The sequence below is a fragment of the Pterocles gutturalis genome, unplaced genomic scaffold, assembly GCF_000699245.1.
Source record: "Pterocles gutturalis isolate BGI_N339 unplaced genomic scaffold, ASM69924v1 scaffold50555, whole genome shotgun sequence".
Taxonomy (NCBI): Eukaryota; Metazoa; Chordata; class Aves; order Pterocliformes; family Pteroclidae; genus Pterocles; species Pterocles gutturalis.
This window is the reverse complement of record NW_010145222.1, coordinates 17,839-44,828: the sequence shown is the minus strand read 5'-3', so window position 1 is coordinate 44,828 and position 26,990 is coordinate 17,839. Positions and strand designations below refer to the sequence as shown.

The 26,990-nt window shown below is 36.1% G+C and overlaps 1 protein-coding gene across 1 annotated transcript in view; it reads left to right on the top strand.

Moving 5' to 3' along the window:
* Nucleotides 1–3,945: 3,945 nt before the first annotated feature.
* Nucleotides 3,946–26,990, top strand: part of LOC104470403 (ryanodine receptor 2-like) — a gene marked incomplete at both ends in the record, with an annotated part of 38,454 nt that continues 15,409 nt past the window's right edge. Inside the window, 5 exon segments of the mRNA XM_010085308.1 lie at nt 3,946–4,067; nt 6,824–6,920; nt 17,342–17,416; nt 20,730–20,886; nt 25,499–25,663. Coding sequence (XP_010083610.1) covers nt 3,946–4,067; nt 6,824–6,920; nt 17,342–17,416; nt 20,730–20,886; nt 25,499–25,663 — 616 coding nt within the window.

The following is a 26,990-nucleotide window of genomic DNA, read 5'->3' as shown; positions in this document are numbered from 1 at the left end:
GAAAGGAGAACCAGTGGAGTGGGACTGGGAATTAAGAGGATGTGGGCTGGCTGGGGAGAGTTGACCTGCTGGACAAAGATCCAGAGAGAGGAAAGTCTGGGGCCAGGGAGTGAGAAAAGAATGAAGAGGCAGGAGGTGTGGTGAGTTTCTGGAAGGAAGTCTAACACTGGCTGACATGGGAAGGACGAAGTTGAGCAAGAAAAAAGATGAAAGGCTGTGCTGAGGCTTTGTGGGTCTTAGGAGAACCTTTTGAAGCAGAAGAAAGTCCTAATTTTAGGTGATTAGGTAGTCTCTAACTGGGTTGGAAAGCTGGCTAGGCAAGAGATAGGAACTGGGATAAAGATTTGGAGAGGAAAAGAAAGTGCTAGAGGCCCTGACTAAGCAGGCTAGATAAGTGCTATCAGCAGCTGTCTGGGAAACTCACTGTAGTAAGGCACAGCAGTAAGCCCTGGTATGCTGACAGCCTGCTCCTGTCAGTGATTTTGGGTCAGTTTAGGCGACAGATGTCTGAAAAGCGGTTTCCTCCTCTACCTGTGGTTCATGTGGGTGTTGGTTTGATGCCACCTACTGTAACTGTGGGGTTTTCTTTTCGTGGGTTTTTTTTTTAATATAAGAAAATTACATATGATTTATAACACAAAATATTTTTCTTAAGTTTTGAAAGACCACAGGCATTAGCAAATGCAAAAATTATGACACTGATGTATTTTATGAAATCCTTTAAACACACAGTCACACTGGCTTTTTATGTAACACTATCTCAGTGCTGATAAAAGTTTGATGGATGTGTCAGGACTGAGAACAAAAGAGGCTGTGGAATGAAGCAACTTTAAAGACGAAATGTCAAACTGGGAATTACAGGTGGAAGATTAGTGGTTAATGTTTAATTATTATCTTCAGGAAAATAATTGTTTAATTATTTTCCTGAAGAATTAGATTTTGTATGAGACTCTGCTGTGGAATTTGCTGAGCATGCCATCTTTTATTCCAGGCTTGCTTTCAAGAGGTCACTAACTCTTTATCCCTTACCAGGAATGTTCCTTACCTGAGCTGTGGCTCTGAGGTCTTCTCCTTCTACTAGGGGTTGAGGTCCCAGAGTTGCTCAGTCTTGATACCTGCAACTGAGGTGAATGAAAGATGTGCCCTCAACGTTAAAACTGCATATAATACAGACTACAGTGGGAATTAAACAGGTCCTTGTCACTTCAGTTTGGGCATCCTAGATCAATGACAATTAGTGTAATCTATGTACCTCCATTCCCCGTTGGAAAATGGGCTATAATGCTATTCCTTTGGAGTTCTGAGAAAATGAATTCATTAATATCTGTTGTGTTTTGTGAAATGCTGTAATTGTTGGCAGCGAGAGAAAAGCCTGTGAGGAAATTAATAATTGTCTTTGAAAAGCTTTAAAGAATTGACTGTATTCAATAAATCATGAGGCTGCAAACTGAAGACTGAGGAGAAAACAAAGCACTGAGCAGCTGTTCATGAAGTGAGCTCCTTCATCCTGTACATACAGTGAGGCAGCACTTGTGGAAGAAATTGTGCAGGATCATGCCATTGAAAACTGTAATATGATGGAATCACCAGAAGCCTTTTTTTTTTTTTTGTTAATGAAAGCTCTTGTCTCCAACGATGTTTAATGATAATAATTTGGAAGCACAGTAGCTGATGTGCTTCAGGTTTTTCATGGTTATAGTGCAGAAGGAGAGCTAATATAAAGAGGGGGAATGCAGACTACCCCCATCCACCCTCTGTAGGATCCTTATGGTTTCCTGCCATGCATCTGCAATTGCCTGCTGTCAGCTAGGTGATAGTGGACTAGATGATTCTTGATGGCTTGAATTGTAATGGTAATTTCTATGTATCTGCGGGTTTTAGCTGCTACTCTCCCTTTGCTGATGCTACATTTATGCTCAGTGTCAGGGCTGGAATTGGTTAGTATAGTGCTGGCAATTCTCTTTCTTTATCAATGGAAAAATTCTCTTTGCTTGTGGATTTCCTGGCCAACTGTTTAAACCACTTCAGAGAAATGCAGAGAAACCAGGATTTTGTACAGTTTCAAACCCATCTGAAATTTCCTGGTCTTTACCTACTTTGGGTCAAAATTTAGGTAATAATTTTTTGTTCTGCAATGTAAGTTTACCCACATTTATTCAAACTTTTTCAAAGTATTGATAGACGTTGCAATTAATATAAATGTATTGCCACTTTTAGATATAAACACAAAAAATTAACGATATAAAAACTTTACACAGATGCAGTTATTACTTCTAGCTCTTTCCAATATCTCCCTTCCTTGTGACTGTATATTTTCATTTATTTTGACAGTGTCAATATAATAGTGTTACAGAACACTTTTTCACTGACTCGAGTAATAAATTTTAATAGCAAAGACACCTGATAAGTAGGACAATAACAAATGGTTATATTTTGGTTCTAGGGACAGTGCATCTAGTTTAACCTTTGGTAGCACATGAAGTGCTACCCCCCACTCTGATGCATGCGTTCTCACTTGTGTACCTGTCATAGGAATGGTGTCTGTTTAAGACTTGGAACATCTCAGAGGTTCTTGTGTCATTGAGGACAGGTGCCTTAATGGTTGGAAACTACTTCTCTGTTCTGATCATTGTAGTAATTTTAAGACAGTTAGAGAGAAAGAGGAAATGGCAGGGGCTGACAGAGTCTCGGTGTAAGAAGAGAAATAGATTGAATTGGGTCATGTTTGTAGCCTCCAACTCTGCACCAGCTGGTACTAACTTGGAAGCAGTGTGGTTGATGCTGCTGTTGTGTGCATTCTGGGAAGTGCTCTGCCTTGTACATAGTTCTCAAAATGTACCAGAAAATAAACTTTATCATTTTTTGTTTGCTATTCTCTCTATTTGGAATGGCCTGAGATTGAAGGCAGAGACATCAATGTAAAGTGCAGGTAGAAATGGATACTGCTAGATGAGATGTCAGTACTGACACACCTTAGCCAAGAGGAACCTGAAGCAAAAGTTTTGCTTTCTTTATGTTTTTCTCTTTGCACATACGCACACTTTGGAGAACAGAAACTTTGATGCAGACTGACTATGAAATTTAAAATACATCATCTAGTTATTTAGAGCTATTGTTAATGCCGCTATGTTCCTGCAATCACTGCTCAAGGGTTCTTGTGGAAATTACCATCATCTGATTCCCAAGCTCTTCAGTGAGCTTGAATACACTGTGTTCTTCTTGAAGAATGAGAAACAGAGATGTGATTGCGTTACTTCTCTGCAGAGCAGTACAGAGTTTATAACATGACTGTAAGTTCAGGTGGGAAACCTGTAGTATTCTGGGAGATTTGAGTCTTGGAGTTTATCCTTGAGAAGCTGCCTGTAGACTGTAATGTTAACCCGTGTTAATGAAATACGGCAGGAAGTGAGCCTTTCAGGGGAAAATAGTTTCAGATTTGCTTGTATCACAAAAACCTTTGTGCAAGAATGTATTTTGGGAACTCCCTTACATACCTTACCAAGTTGATTACTTGATCTCTTTGATCTAATGACAGTTTTAGAAAGCCAGTGGCCCACAAGAAATAATGAAGTGGTAACTTACACCTGAAATACAGATTAATGTCCGATCCCAGTATTCAAACTTTGTGGAAAATCTCATTGCGTATGGAAGGAAGAACACCAGTGTAAGACCCCTGCAGCATTTAACAATCAGTTCTTCAGAGTGTTTGTTATGGTCCAAGACCCCAAACAGCTGACCATTCTGTGCCATTTAGGTATGTCTCTGAGGAAAATATACTGTTGTTATTCTAGCTATATTTCTAACGTTCCTTGAAGAGTAACCACGTCTGATTTTGTGTTTACTCATACAGCTGATATGAAAAATTTATGTATGAAAGAACCAATAGAATGTTTGATATTATTATTGCGTACTGTAATGAGATCTTTAATTAATCCCAAATAAAAGCCTCTCTCTTTCCTGGTTTTAGCACCTCTCGTATGGCAATGGTAGTTTACATGTTGATGCAGCCTTCCAGCAGACGCTCTGGAGTGTAGCACCAATCAGTTCAGGAAGTGAAGCTGCCCAAGGTAAGATTGACTCAACTTTAATTATTGAAAGATTGATTATAAATGAAATATCTGGAAAATAAAATTGTTCTGCCAACTGTTGCTGAAGTATGGAAGTGGCTTTCTCTTATGTAAGCATTCAATCCAGTAAATAAATATATAAATGTTCTGAAAAGAGAGAGGGAAGATGATACTGAAAGGGACACTGATGGTTTTCTACTTTTTTTTAAATGAATGCTGAGTGGCTTATTCATATCTCATGTTGCTAAAGGTATGATAATGATAATAATGATTTTTTAAATGGCTTTTGGTCCTGGTTTAAATTATCTCAGATTATTCTGATGTGTGCAGGTGTGGTTACATGTTCCTGAGACTGAGTAAAAAATGTTTTGCAAGAAGACTGGAAGCAGGATGTGAAATCCAAGGAGTTAAGAGTGAAAATGGTTTTGTTGGGAGCATATGGTTGGGAAGAAAAACAGAAAGATGGGAAAGACAGAAAGAGACAGGCTAGAACCACTTTCAAATTTTGTTTATTTTATTTAGGAATTAGGAAGGTTTTTTTTTTTTAATGTAACTTGTGACATGAAAGGACAAGGATCCCTGAATTTATGCCATGTTGTTTCCACAGAGAAGAGAAGTTGTCTTTTCAGAAAGTTTTGTCAAGATGTAAAGACAAATGACTTATTCTTTCCTATAGTATCACTGTTTTGAGTAGATTTTTTATCAAAACCGTAAGAAGGTTAAAGCTGCAGGTCCTTTCTTACTCCCTGGGATTTTTGGGTACTATTTTCTGAAAAAGCAGTAATGTACTGCTTCTTGCTCCTTCAAGATTTCAGGGATGGCATTTCCAACACCTCCCTTCTACATACTCACTCTGTTTTTAGGCGATTCTGCACATTCAGATTGTCTGACATGGCTTCTATTCCATCTGTTATTAACAATGTCCTAAACTTTATAGAGAAAACCTTTCTGCTGATGAGAGGAGAAAACCTCCTCCTTTCCAACCTGTTGCCTCTTCCTATAAACTCATTTCTCCTTGTTGTTCCACTGCTGGCAGCTCTGGTGTGGCACTCTTGTTAATAATCCCAATAAAGTTTATTATCTGAGTCCCAGATTTGTGCTGTGCCCCGTCTCTCTAGTTGGTGAGTCTCACTAATGAGACCTGCCTGGCTGTTTGGGAAGCAGAAGCTCACAATGATAGAGGATAGTGTCATGTTGTGGACTTTTACCCACAGGAAATCATGTGAAAATGATGTAATATGATTTCAGCAGCTGTTCATTTCTCTGCTTATTTGCTTGTTCTTTCTTGCTATGCCTTTCCATTTTCACTTTTCTCGGGTATAGACATTAGTTATCTTTAAGCAGTATCTTTTCTAGAAGAGATCAGCTGGATCCTGTCAGAAAGAATTAGAGCAAAGGCCTTATTCTAGCAAAATCAGCAAATACTCCTGTAATCAAAGTTGTCTTGTTGTGAAGGGAGAGCAAATCTGACACTTAGTGTGTAAGACCTTATCCTATATGCCTCAGTAAGACTGTAGACAAACTGGAGAAAATTACCTTAAGAAGAGGGAAGAGGAAAAAAAAAAGCTAAGTTCGTTAGTATTCGCTGTCATCTTCATAAACATAGTGTTAGTGTATAGGAATAACTCCGCTATGATACCATCTTTTAATCAAAACTTCCCATTAAAGATAGATTAATAAGTGAAACACTTCAGTTAAATGAAGTTACTTTGAAGTGAAAATAATAAATATTCTGTAAAGTGAACTAGGATATTGGAGGTAATTAGTTAAAAGAAAATTATTTCTTTCTACATGCATTTCTGTAAAACTGGCTTATGCAGAAGTCAGTTCATTGTTTAGGTCAAAACAGAGCTTTAGGGTCAGATCAAGTAATTGTGCTAGTTCTGTACCATGAAGTGATTGGGGTGCACTTTAAAAACAAAATAAAACAAAAAACCCAAAACAGCTGCTCAGAGTAGATCATCTCCAGAATGATACTGACACAGGTCCATTAATGCACGTAACTCTACGGTTGCCAAGACATACCCTTCTGTGTCAAAGTCAAGAGTTTAAAACTTCAGTGCTAAGATTTGCCACATACTAATTTATATTGATTTCAAAGGTTTAAACAAATATATCCTGAAATATTCCCTGATATATAATCAAGAAAAAGATTTCCTGTAGCTTCAAAATAAACTTGTGAAATGTGTACAATGTGACTGTTGGATCTTCAACACCACGTCCCTGTACAAATCTGTCTTATTACACAGCATTACTTGTTAATATAGATAAGCGTCAACATTTTATTCTAATAATATTTTTTAAAAATATTTTTGTTGTAATACTAAGCCCAAGGAATTATGTTCCCACATCCTGTTCAAATGCTGAATTTAATATTAACCGGTTTTAGCAAGAAGAGAAGATGAGTTTAGGAAACAAACATAAGCACTTGTTTAGCTTGTCAGACTGAAAAAATACCATTGAATTGCACTTAAAACCTACTGAGTCTTAATATTCTTCAATTGCTTGTCTGTGTCTCTCTCCTGATCCAGCCTTTCCTACTTGCTGACTTTGAGCTTTTCTCACTTGGCAATGTTCATCTGGCTCCCTAGGGTACAAGATATCTTACCCTTCTTCTGAAAATCTTCTTAAATTAATGTAACTTACTAACAGAAAAAAAAAGAATTAAAGCTGACAGTGTTTATTCCAGTGTGAGTTGTAGTTTTACATGTTGCCGCATTCAGACAAATGCACTTGATTTTCTCCCTTTGTTCAAGGATATCTGATAGGAGGGGATGTTCTGAGGTTACTGCATGGTCACATGGATGAATGTTTGACAGTCCCTTCGGGTGAACACGGAGAAGAACAAAGAAGGTAAGTTTTGAGCTCATAATAGAATAATAATAATAAATGTTGCTGATTCATTATTAAGTGTCACTGATAGTACAGATTTTTGAAGGATATTGTGATGAGTTGCATTAGTCATAAGAAGGAATATTGTTGAGATGAACTTTGGACATGAACCTCTTACATTTTCTTTTCAGTCTTGTTGTCAGGTGTAAAAGCAATAGTGATTTTTGATAACTTATTGTCATCTTTACTGACATAAAAAACACTGTGAATAAAATGTATTAGATTCTTTACTGCTGTTTTTTTTCTGTAATCATGCAAAATTCTTCAGGACAGGGTGTGTTAAGATCACTGGCCAGTCTTCCAAGGCTACTGATCTGGGTAGTGCTCCCAGGTGTACCTGTCATAGTAGTCTAGAACTTAATTTATGGTTATTTTCATGACTAAAGGAATTCTAGAATGGAAGTAGGGAAGTGATGACAGCTTGGTATGTGTGTCTTTCTTGGTTAACTAATAAATCCAAATGGTGAGAAGTTTGGAACTGGAAGTGGCATGTCTCAGTGGAGTGATTACATGGGTGAATCAAAGTTCTGTTTATTTGCTCTAATAATATACACCCTAAGCTTCTTTTCAGTAGGGCAGTGTCATACAATTTATTCCTACCTTCAGCCTGAAGATTGGTAAATGATAATGTTGATTTTGGAATAGTTTGTTTAGTGCAGCATATTGGGTAACTTCAGTTCCATGATAAAGTGCTGTTCATTCATTTCCAAATGAGTGTCCTTCATTTGCAAATAGAAATGTTTTTTTTTTAGTTCTATTTTGTTCTTATTTGTAAAGATAAGAACAAGATACTAGAAGCTCTCATAAAATATAGCAAAAGTCTTCTATGAATTTTTAAATATTAATGAGAAATTTTTAGCTGTTTCACTTCAGGTTTGGCATTTTTTTACATAGCTGCTAACCAACCCTTCCTGGCTATTTCTCACCTTTAGATAAGGGAGTATTTTCTGAACACAGAAGACATTTCAAAATGCTGAGACTTAAAATGTGATCAGTTCATGTTTTAATTTTAGTTACTGTGTAATAGATGCATTACAGCTTGGAGTTTATTGCTGCTATTATTGTCCTCATCCTGAAAGTGATGAAAAGATAAAATGATGAATAAATAGAATCCTATAGTGTTAGCTCTTATTTCAGTTTAAATCCTGCAAATTTCCTTTTAAAAATTGTAGTTGCAGTGTAATTGCAGGCTTACAGGATGATCAAGCACTTCAGTAATGAAATTTAACACTTAAGAACACACTAAAAATCTGTCTCTTTTCAACAGGAGTAACATTATACATAAACTACAATAAAGGAGTGCAAAGTTGCAAGTTAAGAAAAAATTCCTTTGATCTGCTTGCGCTTTCACATGATGCGTCTTTGTCCTATAACCATGTAAGAACAGGGTTCATTTCATAAGCTGTAGACTCGTGTCTTAAACAAACCAGATCATTATTCTTCTTTCTGCCATGTCTACCTTCTCCCCTATATGTCTATATCCCAAAAGAAGCAAAGCTGGTAGACAACAAATAGTGCCCATGTCTTTATATTTCCTAAGAGCAATATTGAGAAACACTGCTTCTCAGTGCTTCGTAGAAAACCCAGATTTGATCTGAAATTTTTGTGTTGTTCAGGAACTTGGTTTAATAAACAAACAGAATAAAAATAAGTTTAATTTTTTTTTCATATTCTCCTTTTCTGTAGTTCTTCTATTGCTTTTTTGAAAAACTGTTAAATATTTTTACTTATAAATGTAGAACATAATTTATGATTATTTTTAATATTATGGAGTTAAGTATAATCATTCTGTGCCCCACACTTTCTTCTTTTAAATTAATGATAAATTTAGTTATTGCTTAAGCCCTCTATATTTCTATCTCTAATTAGGACTCCTGTCAATTCAAAATCATATCTGGAAGGTTGGTTTGTTGCTCCTTTCAGTTTTCAGCATGCATGCATACCTTGTTTTAATGGGTGGTATTTACCTGCTGGTAGAATTATGTTAAAAAGATATGGGTAATTTTGTCAGGTAGGAAACTGTAAAATAAATCATTTTATCTTTCATTGTAATTTAAGTTCTGTAACTTTTGCACACAAGGTATGGTAAAGTGTGATATATTTGGAATATAGTAATTCCATATTATCCTTTCATTGCCTTTTGAAATAAACTGGTGATGGATTATTGTGGTTGTACTTGGTTTGTTTTGTTCCAGTATATGCCTGAAGAGCAGCTCTACTTTGCAGAATGGCACCGTAAAGGGACACTGAGAAGTTCCATCTCTGTTGTGACTCACTAATTCCTCTGTCTCATTTTAATTTTTCTGCAAAGGCCTCCTCTTTATGCCTTTCCAAATAAATGAAAGATCAGACAGTCCTAAAATAGCAGCTTTATTCTATAATGTCACCTGGCATCTAATCCTGGGAATGAATAAAGTGTTTTGATGTGAAGGATCCTCTTAGGCAGTTTCTAAAAATAACTGCTGTTTTTCTCTATTCTTAGAGCATTGATCCAGTTACATAAATTTGAGTATAAAAGTGTTTCAAAGATTACCAGAAGACCAAAATAAAACACACATTCTCAAACTGGTTATACTCTTGTGGAACAGCATTTAGCACAGTGGAGACATATAACACAGAGTCAGCGCAGGTGCTGTGTCCATGATTACAGTACCTAGCGAAGCTTCCTCTGAGGTGAGATCATCCAAGTCTGCACTAGAAGAGGCCTAGGACAGTGGCAGAAATAGTCATATTAAAAGCTTATAAAATTCTCTGTGTCTCACAGTTTTTTCTGAATGTATACTGTGTTCCCTGGCTTAATTGTTGAGCTTGTGTGTCCCTCCATGTGGTCCTTAAATTGTGTTACTGTGATCACTAGAAGGTAGGGTGGAATAACTGTATTATTGGAAGAGGGACTTTGGTATTTAGTGGTGAGATGTAATTGCACAATGAGCAGTGGAAAAAGAGCAATGCTCAGGGCCCACGTGGGCAAATGCCTGCTTTGCCAGGGTCACAAGGTGATTGACTGGGTAGGATGGTTTTCTTCCCTTCTCCAAGAACTGAGATCCAAAAAGCTCCTTTGGCCAGTAATGGATAGCCATAGCTCTGGTCCTTGCATGCACAGCCCACTCTGTACTGTCTTCTGGCCATGGTCCCTGGATTCTGCAAGGAGAGGGAGCTGTCATGAGGCTGAAAGCTGCTAGAGCAGCGGCTCCTCTCTTGCCTCCTTCCTCCCACAGGCAGTGGTATGGCGGTGTCTCGGCAGTTAGGTACCTTCTGCTCTAGCAGCAGCAGATGCAGGCGTGCCATAGGGATAAGTATAACGTGTTTGGGCTACCTACTACCAAGGCTGTGGTGTCTTGGTGCATTTAAATTCCCAGTGGAGGTGGTACCTGGGAGAACTGGTCTGCTGCTGCTATCCAGCTGAACTTGGTCAAAATTTCTGAGAAATCTTGAGTTGTCTCTGGTAATGCTGCCTTTTATGTAGTGATATCTGGCTCTTGATGTGACGCCAGTGAGACATTATTCAAAGATTGCATCTCTGAACTATAAATAGTTTAAGACTACTCTGAGTATTCGTGTAGTGGGAGACTCAGAAAAATTATTCAAACAGATTCTTGTGGCAGTAACTCAAGAAAAATAGTAAATTATTATTTTATTGCCTGAACTATTTTTTTTTCCCAAAAAGATCTATCTGTAGTCAGAAACAGTTAAAAAAGTTTTGATAATTTTACTGGCTTATTCACGGCACAGAATTCTCTAGGCTGGGAGGCTCCTATCAGCTCAGAAATGTACTTTTCCATGGGAAGCAGTTTCAAGTAGATTCTTCCTGATGTTGCTGGACTTGGTTTACTTTGTAATTAAAAAGCATTCCAGTTGGAAGCAGTGCAAATAGAGATGTTTGTGGTAATATGTTGGTTTACTTGATATTGCACTAGAAAAATCAGTGGTATTGTTTTTAAAACACCACATTCAGAGAGGGCATGACCCTGGTAGTTATTACTCACTCTGATTCAGATAAAGAACAAAAAAAAGAACAGGCAAAAGGTTAAGTATGTGCAATTTCACTGAATTAAATGTAATTTACTGCACATTCTAGTTAGGCATGTTGCTGGTTTAAGGACAGTGTTTAAAGCCTTGTGCATTGAGTCTTTAAACTGTGTTTTTGTTATTTAAAATGCCTTAGTTATCTATAGCAAACTAGACCTAAATTTGCAATGTTGTTTGTGTAGGTCTTCAATTCAAATTTCAGAATAATTTCCAGGTAGATTAAAAAATCAGTATAGGTATAGATATACAAGAGAAGGCATAGTATAATCGTCTTGGTGTTCTTCTGGTGGTTACATTGATTCTATTTTTTTTCAAAGCCAAGGGAAACTTCTGCAGCACCACAGTAGCTGGGAGTCTGTATTTGTCTTCACTCTCTTCCTCCACTGTCTGCCCACATGGCCTGGCTCTTATCATACGAGCTGTCAGTTGTGTGTATGGGAATGAGGCAAACCTACATGGGTTTCCTTGATTTATTTTTTTTTCTTGAAATAAAGGATTGCATTGTCTCCTTTCCCACACTTTTCCTCCTGTTTCCATACATGAGAAATTTGCTAATAATTTTTAATTTTTTTAAACCCTTATTTGGTAATTATAGTATTGAGTCTTCACTTGCGAATTTATAATATCAAAGGAATGAAATAAATTTATTCTAAATATGGTGGAAGTTGGTATTTAGAGCAGATATACATTGAAGTGCTTCTCTGAAATTGTTTACCATTGTTTCACTCTTTTAATTAAAATAAATTGCAAGAAATGTTCATAATAAATTCAGATTGTGCAGCAGAGGCTTTTAAAGTATTGTAATAAACAAGTTTGATGTTTTTCTACATCACAACTGAATCAGTCAACAGCCCCCCTTTTTTTAATTGGTCATTTAAGAGGAATTATTTTACACTTTTAACATTGTTGTATTATGTGTTTCGTTTTTATTTTCCTGTAAAAGTGTCAGGTAGTTATTAATACGGTACTTTGCATTACTGTAGAGTTTTGGAATACTCAGGGGTTTGGTGGTTTTGTTTTGTTTTTGGTTGCTTTTTTTAAACTTAGAAGTCCCCCAAAACTGCTGGCAGATAGCAGTGGAAGTGTGTAATCAAAACTGTTTGGGCTTTTTTTTGGTTGAGTTGTGATGCTTGCCCTGTATTTTACCACTATCATTCATATTCTTTTAGAACTTAAAATCCACACATCACCAGGGCTATGAACATTCATAGTTCTCAGTGTAGAAGGGGGCCTTGAATGTTCCCATTGCAACTAATTAACATTTTGATTTGCAATATGTGTTTTAAAGTGATGACAGCAGTGCAGTTCAGACTCTTCAGAAATATATCACTACAGAAAGAAATTACCTGTGTGAGAGAGAAAAGTGCTCCTGGCTTTTGCAAAGTATCACTTGAGGTGGAACAGAATCCAATTTCTCAAACCATCCAGTCGGAATAGGCCTTCATGAGGGAGTGTATATGTGCAGCCTAATTCCCGAAGCAGTTTTATCGTTCCTGCCTTTGAGATGGCTATGTTAAGGCTTTTGTAAATTATATTGAACATTTTGTGTTGGTCTCAGAAATGGGTAGACAAGGTTGTAAAGTGGTGAAAGTCAAAATCAATGTGATGGCATGTGCATGTCAAGGATGGGAAATGTGAACTTGGAAAGTTTTCACCCAGCATAAATCAATAACCTCTTCCCCACCTGACCCATGACCCTTGAATAGTAGTGTTCGTGCTTTTATAAATTAATTTGAAAAAAAATCTGTAGACCTCTTTAGTGATTGATTTTTCAGATTGAAAACAGAACAGCCTTTCCTGTCATTGAAGGGAGTGGAACAATTTCTTTAAATTGAACTTTGATGTCTTATTCGAATTTATTAATTTTTGTATATTCCAGGTACAATATTATGTTATTTATGCCATATTTTTGGTGTCGTGATTCATTCCATGTTGCTGAGTTTTACTCCATTATTTCCTCGCTATAAATTTACAGGTCCTTGAACCAAGATTACTTCACAGTATCGAAACACTGTAATTTAATGTAATTTATTTTAATCTCATTTAATGCCTGTTTATAGCTAGTGAATTTCATTGAAATGATTGCCCTCTCTCAGCTCAACAATACTTTAATAACAATAGGAATTCAATAATGATTCTCCAGGGGTTCTGATATATGGTAGTCTATTTTAAACCTATGTAAGTAATTCGTTGTTGTAATTGGAGATGAGAGACTCAGATACCAGGCTGGTTTTGATGTTTACCGTCCCTTTGCCTTTCCATCCCATCGCAGAAAGCCGGAGGAGGAGAGGGGATGCGCTGGGGAGCGGTGGCGCTGTCCGTGGTGCTGTAATTACAGCCCGAGCGCTGCGAGACACACGAGGTGACGAGTTCCAGATCCAGTGGCTGTTTCTGTTAAGGACAATTAAACAGATTAACGACATAGTCAGGAAAAGAGTGATGTCTTGAATTTAACTTACAGTTTATAGGTCAGACAAAAAAAATGACTTCATTACACCAACTGCTTAACTAGGTTAAGGTTTATAGTAAAGATGAAATGAAAATTCTCAAAGGTTCTGAATTCCTTATAGATATTTTCATTTGACATAAAAGTGGTTAATATCGTTATTCCATAAATGTAGAATTTGCAAATAAAGTGCTTTGGAAAGAATAGGGAAAAAAAGTCAATAGTTAGTGTTATGGGTATGGCTCAGAAGGTATAACGTATCCTGAGCTTTCTCTGGGAAGACTAATACTCACTGTGGTTCTTGTCCTCTCTTTTTCTGCTGTTATTTGTACTTTACTCATGCATTTACATTACTTATAATAAGGTTTCATAATGCACAGGTTTTCTCAACTGTTTGGCAAGTAATGTACATCTTCGTGCACCTTGCAACTTGAAATTTTTTTTTCTCTCCTATCAATGTAAACCTGTAGTGACTCTTTGATAGTCAAAGAATTTTTTGGGGTTATTAACACATCATTAAAAGCAATATTTCATTTCACCTAATAATACCAGTATCTGATATGGCTTGCCACTGTCAGTTTCAGGAAGAGCTAAGATGTTATGAGTCATATTTCCTTTTCAGCACTGAACTGCTGTCAAGAGTATATAAAAATAAATTAGGTGCATCCTATGAAATAATGTTTTTATATAGAGCAAATAATAAGGAAGTTGGTTTGAGCAATCTCAGAGCAGTTTACTACATTTATTTTACTGAAAGGAGTTAAAAATGAACTTTAGATTTCTTAGACAGAATGAAAACATGAGATGGTCTAGGTTATGAATTCATTCAGCTGCTCTGGGGCCATGGTTAGTATGCATGCTGTTATGGTAAAGGCAAAGTGACTTGCCCTTCAATGTAGAAGAGATATCTTTTATACAAAGCTACCTTTTATTTATGATCTTTTCTGTAGAGAACACAATATCTAGCTAAAGAAAAGACACAAGAGCTTACACCCTATTCTTGTGCTTTGTGCCAACTTGTTTTTTGTAGCATATATCTTCTTTCCTGCCTACACAAAGTCTTGCTGCTCCATCCTTGACCCCAGTCTCTGAGCTTCTCCTTTTGCTTCCCTGTAGGGATCCTTGATCCCTAGCCCTCCAGTCCCCAACTCTTTCTCAATCCCCCTCCAGATTGCAGTCACTTATTATTTTGACGAAGCTTTACTGCTGACTTTCTGACTTTTGTCCCTAAAGTGCTATCACTGCCTTTCTGTCTTCACTCCCTCTGTTGCTACTGTACCCATTCATTCATATATGAAATGAAATAAGAGACAATCCCAGGATCCTTTTTTATTTCCTTTCGTAAATAAATTGCATGTTTTTATTTAGGATTTCTTTCTTTCTATCTCTTTGCCATTTTATCATCTTACATGACCATTCCAAGACTGATAACTCCCCTTTGAAAGAACAGAGAAAGGAAATAATGGATGGACAGTCACATAACAGAAAACTACTTCATCCATGAGAAGCTGTTCTTTGAAGTTCACAATGGGAGGTTTTTTAGATGTTTAATATTACACTGACGCAACTGCTATGTGTAATCCAAAGCTAGCTTCAAAAGAGTGCTCAGACTGAGAAACTGGTGACAGCTTCCAGGTTTCCACTGAGAGAAAGAACTTAGTGCCTGAAAAGTAACAAAGTGCCAACTTAAAAATAAAATATTCTGATTAATTTAAGCCTTTGCTTTGACCTAATTTCTCATATATTTAATGACTTGAAAACCACTGAATAAAATTGTTAAATTTTGTATTATGCGAGTGCAAGAATTACAAATACATTTTTGTCCATGAGGTTCATGTTGAAGTAAGTCAGAATGTAATAAGAATGTTTTAACTTGAAAAAAAATAAATCAACAACCCCCTACAAACCCCCCAAACAAACAACCCAACCCAAACAAAGCAACCAGGGTGATGTCTGATCTGTAATTGTTTAGGTGTTACGACATAAACCCAGTCTGTTGGTTGCAGAACAAAAATTTGAACAAATACCTGAAGAGAAGAGAGAGTGTCTGAACAGAGAAGCAGCTGAATGCAGGATTGTTTAACATTTGCATTTTGCTATACTAACGAAGGTCAATTTCAATAAAAAGTAAGATTGACTTTGAATTTAATTTCCTTCTGTGAGAGAGATATGAGAGACTTGCTAATACCTGTCAACTGCTCCTAGCACCACAAACATTGCGACAAATGACTAAGATAATACATGGAGGAAATACTGGATGTGAGGTCAAGGGGAGGATTTTGTACATGTTTATATATGCACTGTAACTTCTTTTTGGTACATGGAGCATGTACAAGAGTTTCTGTTTATACAGTGGTCACGAATATTCAGTGTGAGTGGTTCTGTAGTTGTAGTGAGGAATATTTATTTTGTATTTTTGACTAATTTTTTCCCCTCTATAATTTATTTTCCTTTATGTGCAACGTCTGGGAATGTTGAGTTCCTTAATACTTTTTAGCATATTCCAAGATGAATTTTAGCACATCTGTAGTTTCATGTGTCGTTAACAGTACTGAGAAATATATTCTAACTCACTATGTCTTTTTGTTTTGAACCATCTCTTTCAATGCTGCATTTCTCTCTGTGCTAAGCATTCAGTCCCTCTGTATTATTACATCCACAGGAGGACTTCAGAAGCTAAAGCCTAGTAAGTACTAGGCACCTGATTCCAAAATTGTGGTCCTCAAAAAATTGCTTCTAACAAACAATGGGAAATGCCTACAATTTCAGTATTAATATTCCCTGAAGTTATGCCTCTGGCTATTTTTGGCAGTGCCTGATCTTGGCTGAAGAACACAACATTTACTCAAACCGTAAGCACTTCCAGGATCCATAAAACTAAGGCATTCCTTGGCAATGTTCCCTGACATACTTGATCTGATAAGCATAGTGACAGTATACCTTTGCATAAGTGACTCCGTTATTCATTTTCCCAAAGGAAAGGCCCAAGTTTTAAAATTCTGGCAGTGTCTTAGGGCAGAAATAAAGGTTCAGGCAGGAAGCAGTCTGAAGAATGACTGCCTAAATCTAGAGTGGCAGTGCTTTGTACTCACCACATTCCTCAGTGTTTGCTTTGAAGAGAAGCCAGGTTACCTAACTTGGGGCTTTTGATGACCATAAAACCTAAACCATCTTGTGAACCTAACATATGTGTCACTTATCTGTACTGAGAAAAAATGGAGGAACAAAACCCAACCTTTTTTTCAGGCTCAATTGAGTATTTTTTAGAAGCACTCAGATATGCAGCAACTAGAGGGGTCATTACATGTTAAAATTTGGAAACAGGAAGCTGTTAACATCTGAGCTATGTGAAGACTGTATCACTGGGGTTGTGAAATTTCAGATGCTCTGATAATAATATACAGTGACAAATAAATGACTCTTCATAATTCAATGTAATAAGTTCCATGGTTATTTTAGTAGTATAAGCTCTGAGAAAACACTATATTTCTTGTGGGATGTATGCAGTGCTCACAAATCTTTGTCATCATTTGATATTTGTTTTTCTGTTAGAACCTAGAAATACTATAATTATCAGGTTATTGCTTTTTTTTGTCTTCCCCTCACCCCCGTATTCTCTACCCTTGAAACACTAAGGAAGATGTCTTAGCAAACACTGTATTAATCTTGTTACGAATATCACAATAAAGGATGGTAAAGACAGTTAAAATAGTATTTGTTTGAGTAATTAGGTCGGAAGGTTTAATTTATAAGAGCTGATATTGAATAAGATAGCCACTGAATCTGACAGTTGTAATAATTGTTTTGTCAGTCTTAAAATGAGAGATGTAGTTAAATGAGCAAACAAATATGATGAATTCTTCTGACAGAGCTGAGCATTTAGTCTGTGCCTTTGCTTGGTTTTCAGAACGGTCCATTATGAAGGTGGTGCTGTGTCAATTCATGCTCGTTCCCTTTGGCGACTAGAGACTCTAAGAGTTGCGTAAGTAAATTCTCTCTCAGAAAAAGAAGTCAGTTTGTCAGGGTGCTTCTTCTGTAGTAAGAGTATTCCTATAAAATCAGATTGTTAACTATAAAACCAGACAGATAATACTAAAATAATCTTCAAAAAGAGCTCTATAACACTTTAATGAAGAATTAAAAAATGTCACAGGCAGAGTGCATGTTAGCACACATGCTGTGTGTGTTTTGATTATTTTTTGAAGTTGTTAGTGAATTCACAGTTTACCTTTTTTACACACATATCTGACCATTTTTAATGAAAAACAGTTCTGATCATAATAATTCATGTGTGTTGCCCCCTAACTTGTTTAAGCCATTTGTATGTCCTTAAAGGCAAAAATTTACAAAAATTTACAGAAAAAGTGTTACCTTGCATGAGTGTTGGAATGATAGTAAGGAATTGTGACTTGTTTGTTAAGATAATTGCACAGTAAACTTTCACTTAAATTGTATTACAATATGTGCTTGTGATAAAACTTCTAGTGACTAATAAATGATTGCTTTTTAGAGATTAAATCAGGGCAGCTTAGGGAATGGGTACCCTCTAATGATGCTGTTTTCTGTGTGTGCATTTTATTTAATAGGATGGTGTTAAATGTCATTGATAGGGCAGTGAGATTTTTGCTTTGGACTAAAATTGACCTCGAAAGTGCTTAAGTGACAAAAATGAAACAGTGGAAGGATGTCTGGCTTTTTATTTTCCTTGTTGCATGTACTTCCCTAATAAGCAGTGGTACTGGAGCAATGTGGGGATTTGAGAAAATTCAGAGTTCTGCTACAACTGTCATATATCTCACTTTGACAGGCATTGTATACAAACTTGTGAAGTGTAAACATTTGAACATATATGACTGAGAGAAATTGTGAGAACTATCAAAACAACTAAGGAAAGGCAGTGGTAATCTTTCATTTTAAGGAACATGACTTTCTTACCAGGAAAAAAACCCCAAGGATAACACTTACTCTTACAAGTCCCTCACCTCCCTGTTTTCCCGTATGATATTCTAATAGTTGTCTACATTCATTGCTGAATTGCAGGCACATTGCTATTCATTTAAGTGCTTCAATTTGTAACTTAGTATACGCATGCCTGAAGCCCTCCATCAGTTCTAGTCCTTCCCAGAATGACTGCAGATATATTAATTCTGTTAATTTGATATGATTCTGAAGGAATCACTGTTTCTGAACTCTCCTCATTAGTAGAGAACTATAAAAATTGCCTGGGCAGTCTGCATGTGCTATGGGATGCCAGATACTATTGTTCAGCATTGTTTTCTTTCCTGAAAGGTGGCAGGGGTCATATTCTCACAGTGCAGAAACTAATTTTTAGTAGTCATAAATGGCTTCACAAGCTACTTTCTGCTCAGAAGACTTTTCTTCTAAGTGCACGTGAATTGTCCTTTTTCCTATCCTGCAGGCATGAACTAGGGGCATAGCTCAGTTGCGCTACATTTCTTATTTTCTTTTTCTTATGGTCCATAGCTATTGAGTCCAAGAGAAAATTGAATTAGCCTAGAGAAAAGGCAGCTCCCCAGCATGGCCCATAATATGAAAGGTGCAGAACTGATGTGTTTTACCAGACCCAGCAATACAAAAGCTGAGATTCATGACCTGACCTTTTACTTAACTGAGAGGCCAAAGTTGTGCTAGAACGCTGATACTTAGATATGCTTTTGTGGAGTTTACTGGCTTGGCTGTGTAGAAGACAAAAAAAAATGAAATGCATTTCTAAGACATAAAACTTCCATATTTCCTTCCTCCCCAAAGTCCTCTCCCCTCAGCTTAAACAGAAGAGGCTATTTAGTTTACAGAAGAAAATAGTTGAGGGGAAAACCTCTTCATTCTTTTGGCCTCTTTAAAACCAGTAACTAAAAGGGTTTAGAAGTTTAATTAGTGAAGTGTAATAAATCCTGTTATGAGAACAGAAGCCAGGTATTGTTCTTGCATTTTAAAAACTCCTGCAGTTTACAAATATCTGCCAAATCAGTTTTGCATACTTTGCATACAGTATGGACAACTCTTAAGAATACGTGTTTAAACAAACAGGTATTTGTATTGAATAGGTAAATGCTTTAATCTGCCACGTGAGTGTGTGAGGGAGAACAGAAATGACTTAAACCTGTGTAAGTGCTAGCTTAAGGGATTTTCAGAGTAGTACGTGAGTCTATGCACAATATATGCATAGAAACTTTTTATGTTTTTAACTGCTTTATCTGGAATTACTTTAAATGCAAGTGAGAAAATGCAGTAATACAAAATTCTGATATGGGAGTAAGTTTATAATCAGGTTAAGTTCAAAATAATATGTTTGTATATTCTGTCGATTGTTCTATGTGAACATTTGTTGATAATTTGAAGTTATTTCAAGCCACAGTAAGCATAGAGAATTACTAGCATTTGTGGAAGCATTTCAGAACCTCAGCAGTATGTCATAACTCTGTTAACATCGGATATGATTTCAGGTATGATTTCCTCTCCAAAAAGCAGTGTGCATGAACATCTAAAGTGTAAACTTTTGAAGACTGCAGAAGTTTTGTGAAGATCCAGGAAAACATCCTCGCTGTGGCAATTTTCCTATCTAAGGAATATTTGAGAAGCCTTCTGGAAAGGCTCTGTGAAATGCATCCTTCTTAGTAACCCCTGCACAAGTTTATCTTCAGGAGTTAGGGAGAAGAGAAGAGCTGATTTTTCATTTTAAGGCTAGAAGTTAGAAACCTGCAATCTATATTTCAAATTGAGGAGTTCTTGGAGTGCTTAGATAGAAAATCTTTGCCTTTCTTCCTTCATTTCCTCCTACAGACTATGAAGAATCTGGGACAGTCTTTGCTTAATAATTTTTAAAATTTATTTTATGAGGATTGTAATTTATTTATTTAGCTATTTTACTTTTTTGCACACTACCTCAAGTGTACTGACTGCTGGAAGGAGAGTGCTCTGGGAGAGTGAACAAACTGGGCTGCTGGTGGGTTAAATGTTGGAGAGGAAACTGGCAGATCTGAGCTCTTTGTGTACTGCACAAGCCGCCTTTTCCATAGGCCGTTGATACCTTCTCTCAAGGGGAATTCAGTCTGGATCAAGGCAGCCTGTACAAAGGAAGAGGTTAAGATTATTTATTAAAATAGTTTTATAGGAGATAACCACAAAGTAGCCATTTTCTTACTAATAGTCAAACAAGTAGAATTTTATCCTTTTAGCAACTAGTTGGCAATATAATCTCCTTTAAAATATTTTTGCCAGTAGTTAATCTCTGTTTTGTTTTAAAAAAACCAAACGTTTCCTATGACCTTTCTTAGGTGGAGTGGCAGCCACATTAGATGGGGACAACCATTCAGACTAAGACATATAACAACAGGAAAATATTTAAGTCTCCTGGATGACAAGAGTCTTCTTCTTACAGACAAAGAGAAAGCGGATGTAAAATCTACGGCATTCTGTTTTCGGTCTTCCAAGGTATGGAATCAGTGCAGCATTAATATAACTAGTAGCAGTTCCAATCTCTTTAGTAAGCAAGATTTATCGGAGCCTTCTACCTTTTCACTGATTAAAAAAACCAACCAAACAAACATCAGTGCAATTAATATCTAGAAAGCTTCTGTTTTCGCACTTTGCATAATGCTACCTGGCTGTGTTGTGGGTTTTGTTTTGTTTTGTTTTTTTTTTTTTTTACTGCTTGCCCACTTTTGGAACAGTTTCCTCATTTCTTATTTGTTTTTCTGATGAACTTCCCGGTTACTTCACTGTTTATATCTGTTGGCAGACATAGGAAAAACTTAAGGTATTGTGGGGTTTCTTTGTTTCCCAAACCACAACATTCTGGTATAGTTGAAAAATTAGATCAGAATCTTCTTACATGTCAAAATTCTTTAAATATCTCAACAAAAGAAAGACATGTGAAAGCTTGAAAACATCACAAGCCAAAGAGCTCAGAAGATAAGGATATTCTGAAGAGGTAACAGTTTCTTCATTTTTTTTCTGGGGATTAGACTTTGTGCTCTGGTTATTATGTATTACCCTAATAATTATCATTAACTGAGAACTATATTAGCCTTTCAAGCATCGGAAATTCATAGAATTCTTTTTTTTTTCTCTCTTGTAGTCTCATTTCACTCAGCACAGGATGTCCACAGATATCTATAATTTATTCCCCAAACATATGGCTCTTTTATAGACTTGAGTTTGTAGTGATTAAGTTCTATAATTTTTTTCTCTCACATTTGCTAAGTATTAATTCATTTTGAAAAAGAGTTTCATCTTAATATCACTTTTCCACTGAAATAAGGTAATTTTCCTAATTTTCCCAATTTTGAAATATTTATATATTCTGTATAAAGTCTGCTTTTCCTGTCCACAGTCTTTTCCAGTGGACAGAAATACATCATTTTTAATACAACTTTATGTTCTGTATATTTATATCTTGGCCTGTTTCTTAATAAAATTTAATAGGAAATACATTAATGTCAGCTTAAAAAGCAGTCATGAATTAGCTTTTCCCAGTCAGTGAGATCTGCTAGAATGTCAGTCCTGAACGTGTGCCACAGGAGGTATAGGTTGGGTCAGATGACAAGAGGTAAAATTGAAAGGACAAGCCTTAATCATGGGAATCCTTTTCAGAATGTTTTAAGGAACTAAGCAGAAGCATTAGAGTGAATAACACTTTTAAGGCTAGGCTTCACAGAATAATGTTTTTTCAACATTAAGATAAAGCCATTTGAAATTACTTTGTCTCTTTAGCCCACAAAAAATGTGGGAAGATTGACTTGTGTTCTTATATGCATGGAATGAAACCTGTTTATAAAGAGCATGTCCTTCTGGAGAACATCTGGTGTATTCTTCAATAAACCTCTTCATTTCCAGTGCATTCTCGTTGCTTTGCATTACTGAGGTGCTTTACAGACTGTTGCAAAACCCAATTGTTTTTGTTTTTTCCAGTGTAATGAATCAAGACTTTTGATTTTTGTTTAGAAAAAGTTGATGGTCTGAGAATGAGCCTAGACTGCACATAAAACAGAAGCTTTTCTTTGTAAATATGCTGTAGGAAGAATTAGCGGATGGTTATGTAACGACAGGTTATGGTAAGAGGTGTAGTGGGCTGGAAACTTGCACCACGTAGCATCTGCACCAATACGCAATTATTAAATGGTGACATAGTGATTTCTGATGTTTTTCAGATCCTGATTTTCACTGATGAACTATTTTACAGGAGATAATGAGATTTATTCCTTAGACATACTTTCTCAGCTACTGGCTGTTTATTGGCATGAAACCAACACTCCATTCAAATCTTCCCCTTTATAAACAATTTCTGGTTCCTATTCACTCCCCAAAAAAGCGCAATATCTTGAAGGTCCCAAATGAATGCTCTAGTGCCTGCTGCCCCTACACCATTCCCTAGCTTTCCATCTTCTCTCCTATTTTCAATACAACTTGTAGTGTTTCCTTTCCTGGCTGCTATGTTTATTTGCAGGAAAGAGATCAACTGAATGTGTTTGAATTCAGTCTGGGCTCTAAACTTACATGCAGAGTTGCCAGTGTATTTACATAGGTGAGGACGAAGATCTTGTTCATCACATTGTTGGCACTGCAATTGTTATGCTAAGTAAATTGAATGTTAATACTAATTGGAATGAAAATTTCAATGTCAAACCCCTTAAATTTCTGTAATAATCAGTAGATTTTAAAGAAACTATGGAATAATATTTTAAATTAATAGTCCCTTATGTTCTTGACAGTGTTTTATGAGAAAATTCATCAATTCATATATTTGTGTCCTAAGAAGTTGGTTGCAAGGAGGAAAAAAAGAAAATCTTACAATGTAGAAGCACAGTATGTACACACAGGTTCACAGTATCTTCTAGGTACAAAGATTCAATTCAGAAGACTGGAGCTTGAAATCAGGCTGTCATTTTTTCATATGATGGCAGGACCCAATTTATTTTTTCCTGTATCATCATTTTTATGCAATGTCCTATTTAAGTAGTTTTTTAATTTCCGACAGCTATTACATTCAGGTTATTAGTGCTAGTTTTTGAAAGAATTAAATATAACATTTGGAGAAATTATATGAACAGAATAATGAATTAATAATGAAATAGAAGCACACAATAACTCAGTAATTGGCATCAGATGTATCAATAAATCAATTATTACCATGTAACAATGGACAAGACTTTAATAAGAATTTCAGCACATAAGGGATCAGATGTGTACAAGATAGTGGAATTAACATCTGTATCCAGAAACAGTTTAATAATCTGAATTGATGAATATATTATATCTGGAAGCTTAATGTTATGAAAAGTAATAATAAGAATTTCACCTGAGTATTCAGTTGTCTTTTTTTTTTTTTTTAAGTTCTTCAAAACGCATTGATAATTGTAGGGTGAAAATCTAGTTACATGACATCTCCTGTTACTTAATAAATGCTTTTAAAAAAAATTTAATAAATTAGAGATTGTCTTCTGTTCATTTCAAAACCAAGTCTTTGTCATCTTTCACTGTGAAGCTGTCTTCCCAAATTGTCAAGGCTCATGTGTATGGTATAATCTTTCTCCTAATCTTTCCTGGTTGTAGCAGGATAGAATATTTAGAAGTTTTTTTTTTTCTCTTTATTTGTAACGTTACTCTGAGGAACTGAAGGAAGTGGCTGGTCCTCTACTGCAGATCAGGAGAAGCAGAGAAGGTTGAAGCTGTATGTTGTTAAGGGGATCATCTTGCACCCTGAATGTATGGGCTAAAATAGGCCTGCAATTTGCACAGATTATTTTTTTGAACAGTAGTGAAAATTAAGCAGCTTCTTATCTGGGCATGTGTGAGTGTATGTAGAAGCAGAATGCAGGGAGTTACTGCACTGGTGAGCCTGCCTGCACTGTTGAAGTTGTGAAAGGGAATGCAAACCAGCAACGGCAGTATTGCAGTAGTCTTGGCTTCAACTGCAACAATTATGTGTTCTCCTCCCAGCAGAATGATGGATAGTTTCTATATCAATAAATTGATCACATGAATCAAAACTCATGTGTCAAAGTGGTTTTGGTTACTCTCAATGGAGAAGATTTTTGCCTAAAATGGAGCTAGTGGTGAAAGCCTCAGGAACTTGCAGTGAAGAAGGTCAAAGTCCACTGAGAAGTTTTGGGCATAACTGCATTAACATTTTTCCTACAGTTAACAAGATATATCCTGATCCTTTGTAACATATTTTTTTCCGTATTTACCTTTGGATTTAACAGCTAGTGCAGGCAGACGAGGTATATTGATGGGTTGAACCATATGCTTTTGGAGAGATTAAATGGATGATCTGCCATGAACCACGGTGCATAGGCTGTTTCTTTTATAAACTGATGTCTGTGGGGAAGAAGTGGGTTCTTAGAAGAGCTAGGTATTGGAGAATACCTCAAATTACAATTGCAAACTATAATATTGTTTGGGATACTACATGTTCTCTCCTGAGACAACTGCTGTCTGTATAGGACACCAGCTGGACTGACACGTGGTCATGCCATTCTTCTTTCACAGTATGTCAACAGGGTGGTCACAAAGACATGGAAATGGTATTTCTTTTCTTGGTAAATACTGAGCCCATTGTTGGGTGATAATGGGCAGTGACAGGTTAAAGACCATCGCTCTGTGACTGTTAGAAGTAAATTGTAGGGAGGTGCTCATCTTTTCCAGGCTGGGGAAAAAAAAAAGTCCGCAAGAAAAAGCTTCTGGAGATTAATGTCTGGTTCAGATAGGGGAATCAATGTATTTGGTTTTGTTTTGTAAGCTTTATGTTTCAATAATTTTATGTATGGTGAGTTAAGTTCCTAGTTCTTTCCTAGGCAGGTGAAGTGAATACACCTGGCTTTCCTCGTGTGATTTTTGTGTGGAAGGGATCTCTCTCTCTCCATCTTTTCCCTACGTATTTAACTAGAAGTTACACTTTTGTCAATTTTTAATTGTTTCATTAAAGAAGGATCTCAAATATTCTTTTAGGTCCTGTTTTTGACAATTGCCTGGTAGTCAATATTTTATGCAAATATTAACATATTGGTTATTGTTCTTGTATGCATTTTTTTTTCTTCTTCAGGAAAAGTTGGACATAGGGACAAGAAAAGAGGTGGATGGAATGGGAGCACCTGAAATAAAGTATGGGGATTCAATATGCTTCATACAACATGTAGGTACAGGCTTATGGCTCACGTACCAGTCTGCTGATGCAAAGTCTGTAAGAATGGGTTCTGTGCAGCGGAAGGTAAGACTGTAAATAGGAATGCATTTCATTCAGTCACAGTCTGAGAGAACAGGGGGAAAATGAAGGGAACTACAGGAGACGGCTAATTTCTGTGTTTAAAGTATTTTAAGCGTGTCTTCATGTCATTGTGAAAGGTTGTTTTTTTTTTTTGGTTACATATTGAAAAGTTACGTGATGTACTGAATTCTTAAACTGAAAGCCAAACAAACCCACAAAACTGATAAATCTGGGTATACTTGATGTCAAACTCTAATATTGGTAATAGCCTGTAGAATACACTAAAATTCCTTTTTTTCAGCATTCTGTAGTTTGGATGGGGAAGGCTTTTAGTTCAAAGTCTTTTCTTTCCATCATGTGAGGTGGAATGTTCAAGTCTTGAGCCCTGAGGTGTTTCTACTTTTAAAGAGTAATCATGGCTGAGTAGAACGCTAGCTCAGCATAATAAAGTAGGAAAAAGATTCTTTTACAACCTAACACATCTTCCAGAAGCTGCATATGTGTTAGTGTTTATTGTAAGTCTTTAACATTGCAGGAGATTATTTCTCAGCAAGGAAAAAATGTTTTAACCTTCTTTAAAAAGTTATGTTTATCCACACTGTGGTATTTTCTACAACTGTTCTACATGCCAGAACTACAAAGCTAGAACAACATCCAGTATACTTGAAGGTCATGCTTGTAGTTTTATATATATAAATATATATAAACATTTTCTGTATAAGTGTGTATATATACACACATATATATTCTATAAATATTTTCTATAAAATAATATATACTTAGGAAACAGCGTTTATACATACATGTAAAATTTTTGTGATTATAGTACTAATGTAATTAATAATTATAATAACTGTAATACCGAAATAATTCTAAAATAAGATACATTACTGAATAATTTAGTAAGTGATATAGTGTGCGTGTGTACATGTGTGTGTGAATGAAAAAAACACTGTTACCTAAAATAATTTATGTAGATTGGATTGAATACCTTCAGAGCCATGATAACTAAACATAAAAACCAGAAGTTGTGGGCGGTGACTCAAGACATAGGTAAAAAAGAAGGCCAGGAACATCCTTGGAAATCGGGACCAGTAAAGAATATCTTTTTTGACCTTGTCTGTACTTTAGGGATCTGCTGCTGTGTAAGGGAACTATTTTTAGATGGACAAAAACAAACAATAAACAAAAAACCTTGGACTTTTGATTTTTTGTTTTTAATAAAGTATATTGTTTACAGAAGCTGCGGCTTTGAGATTATTATGATATTGAACCTGCTGACTCAGTACAAGTGTGTCCTTGGACGTGACAAAGTAAAACATGGGATTAT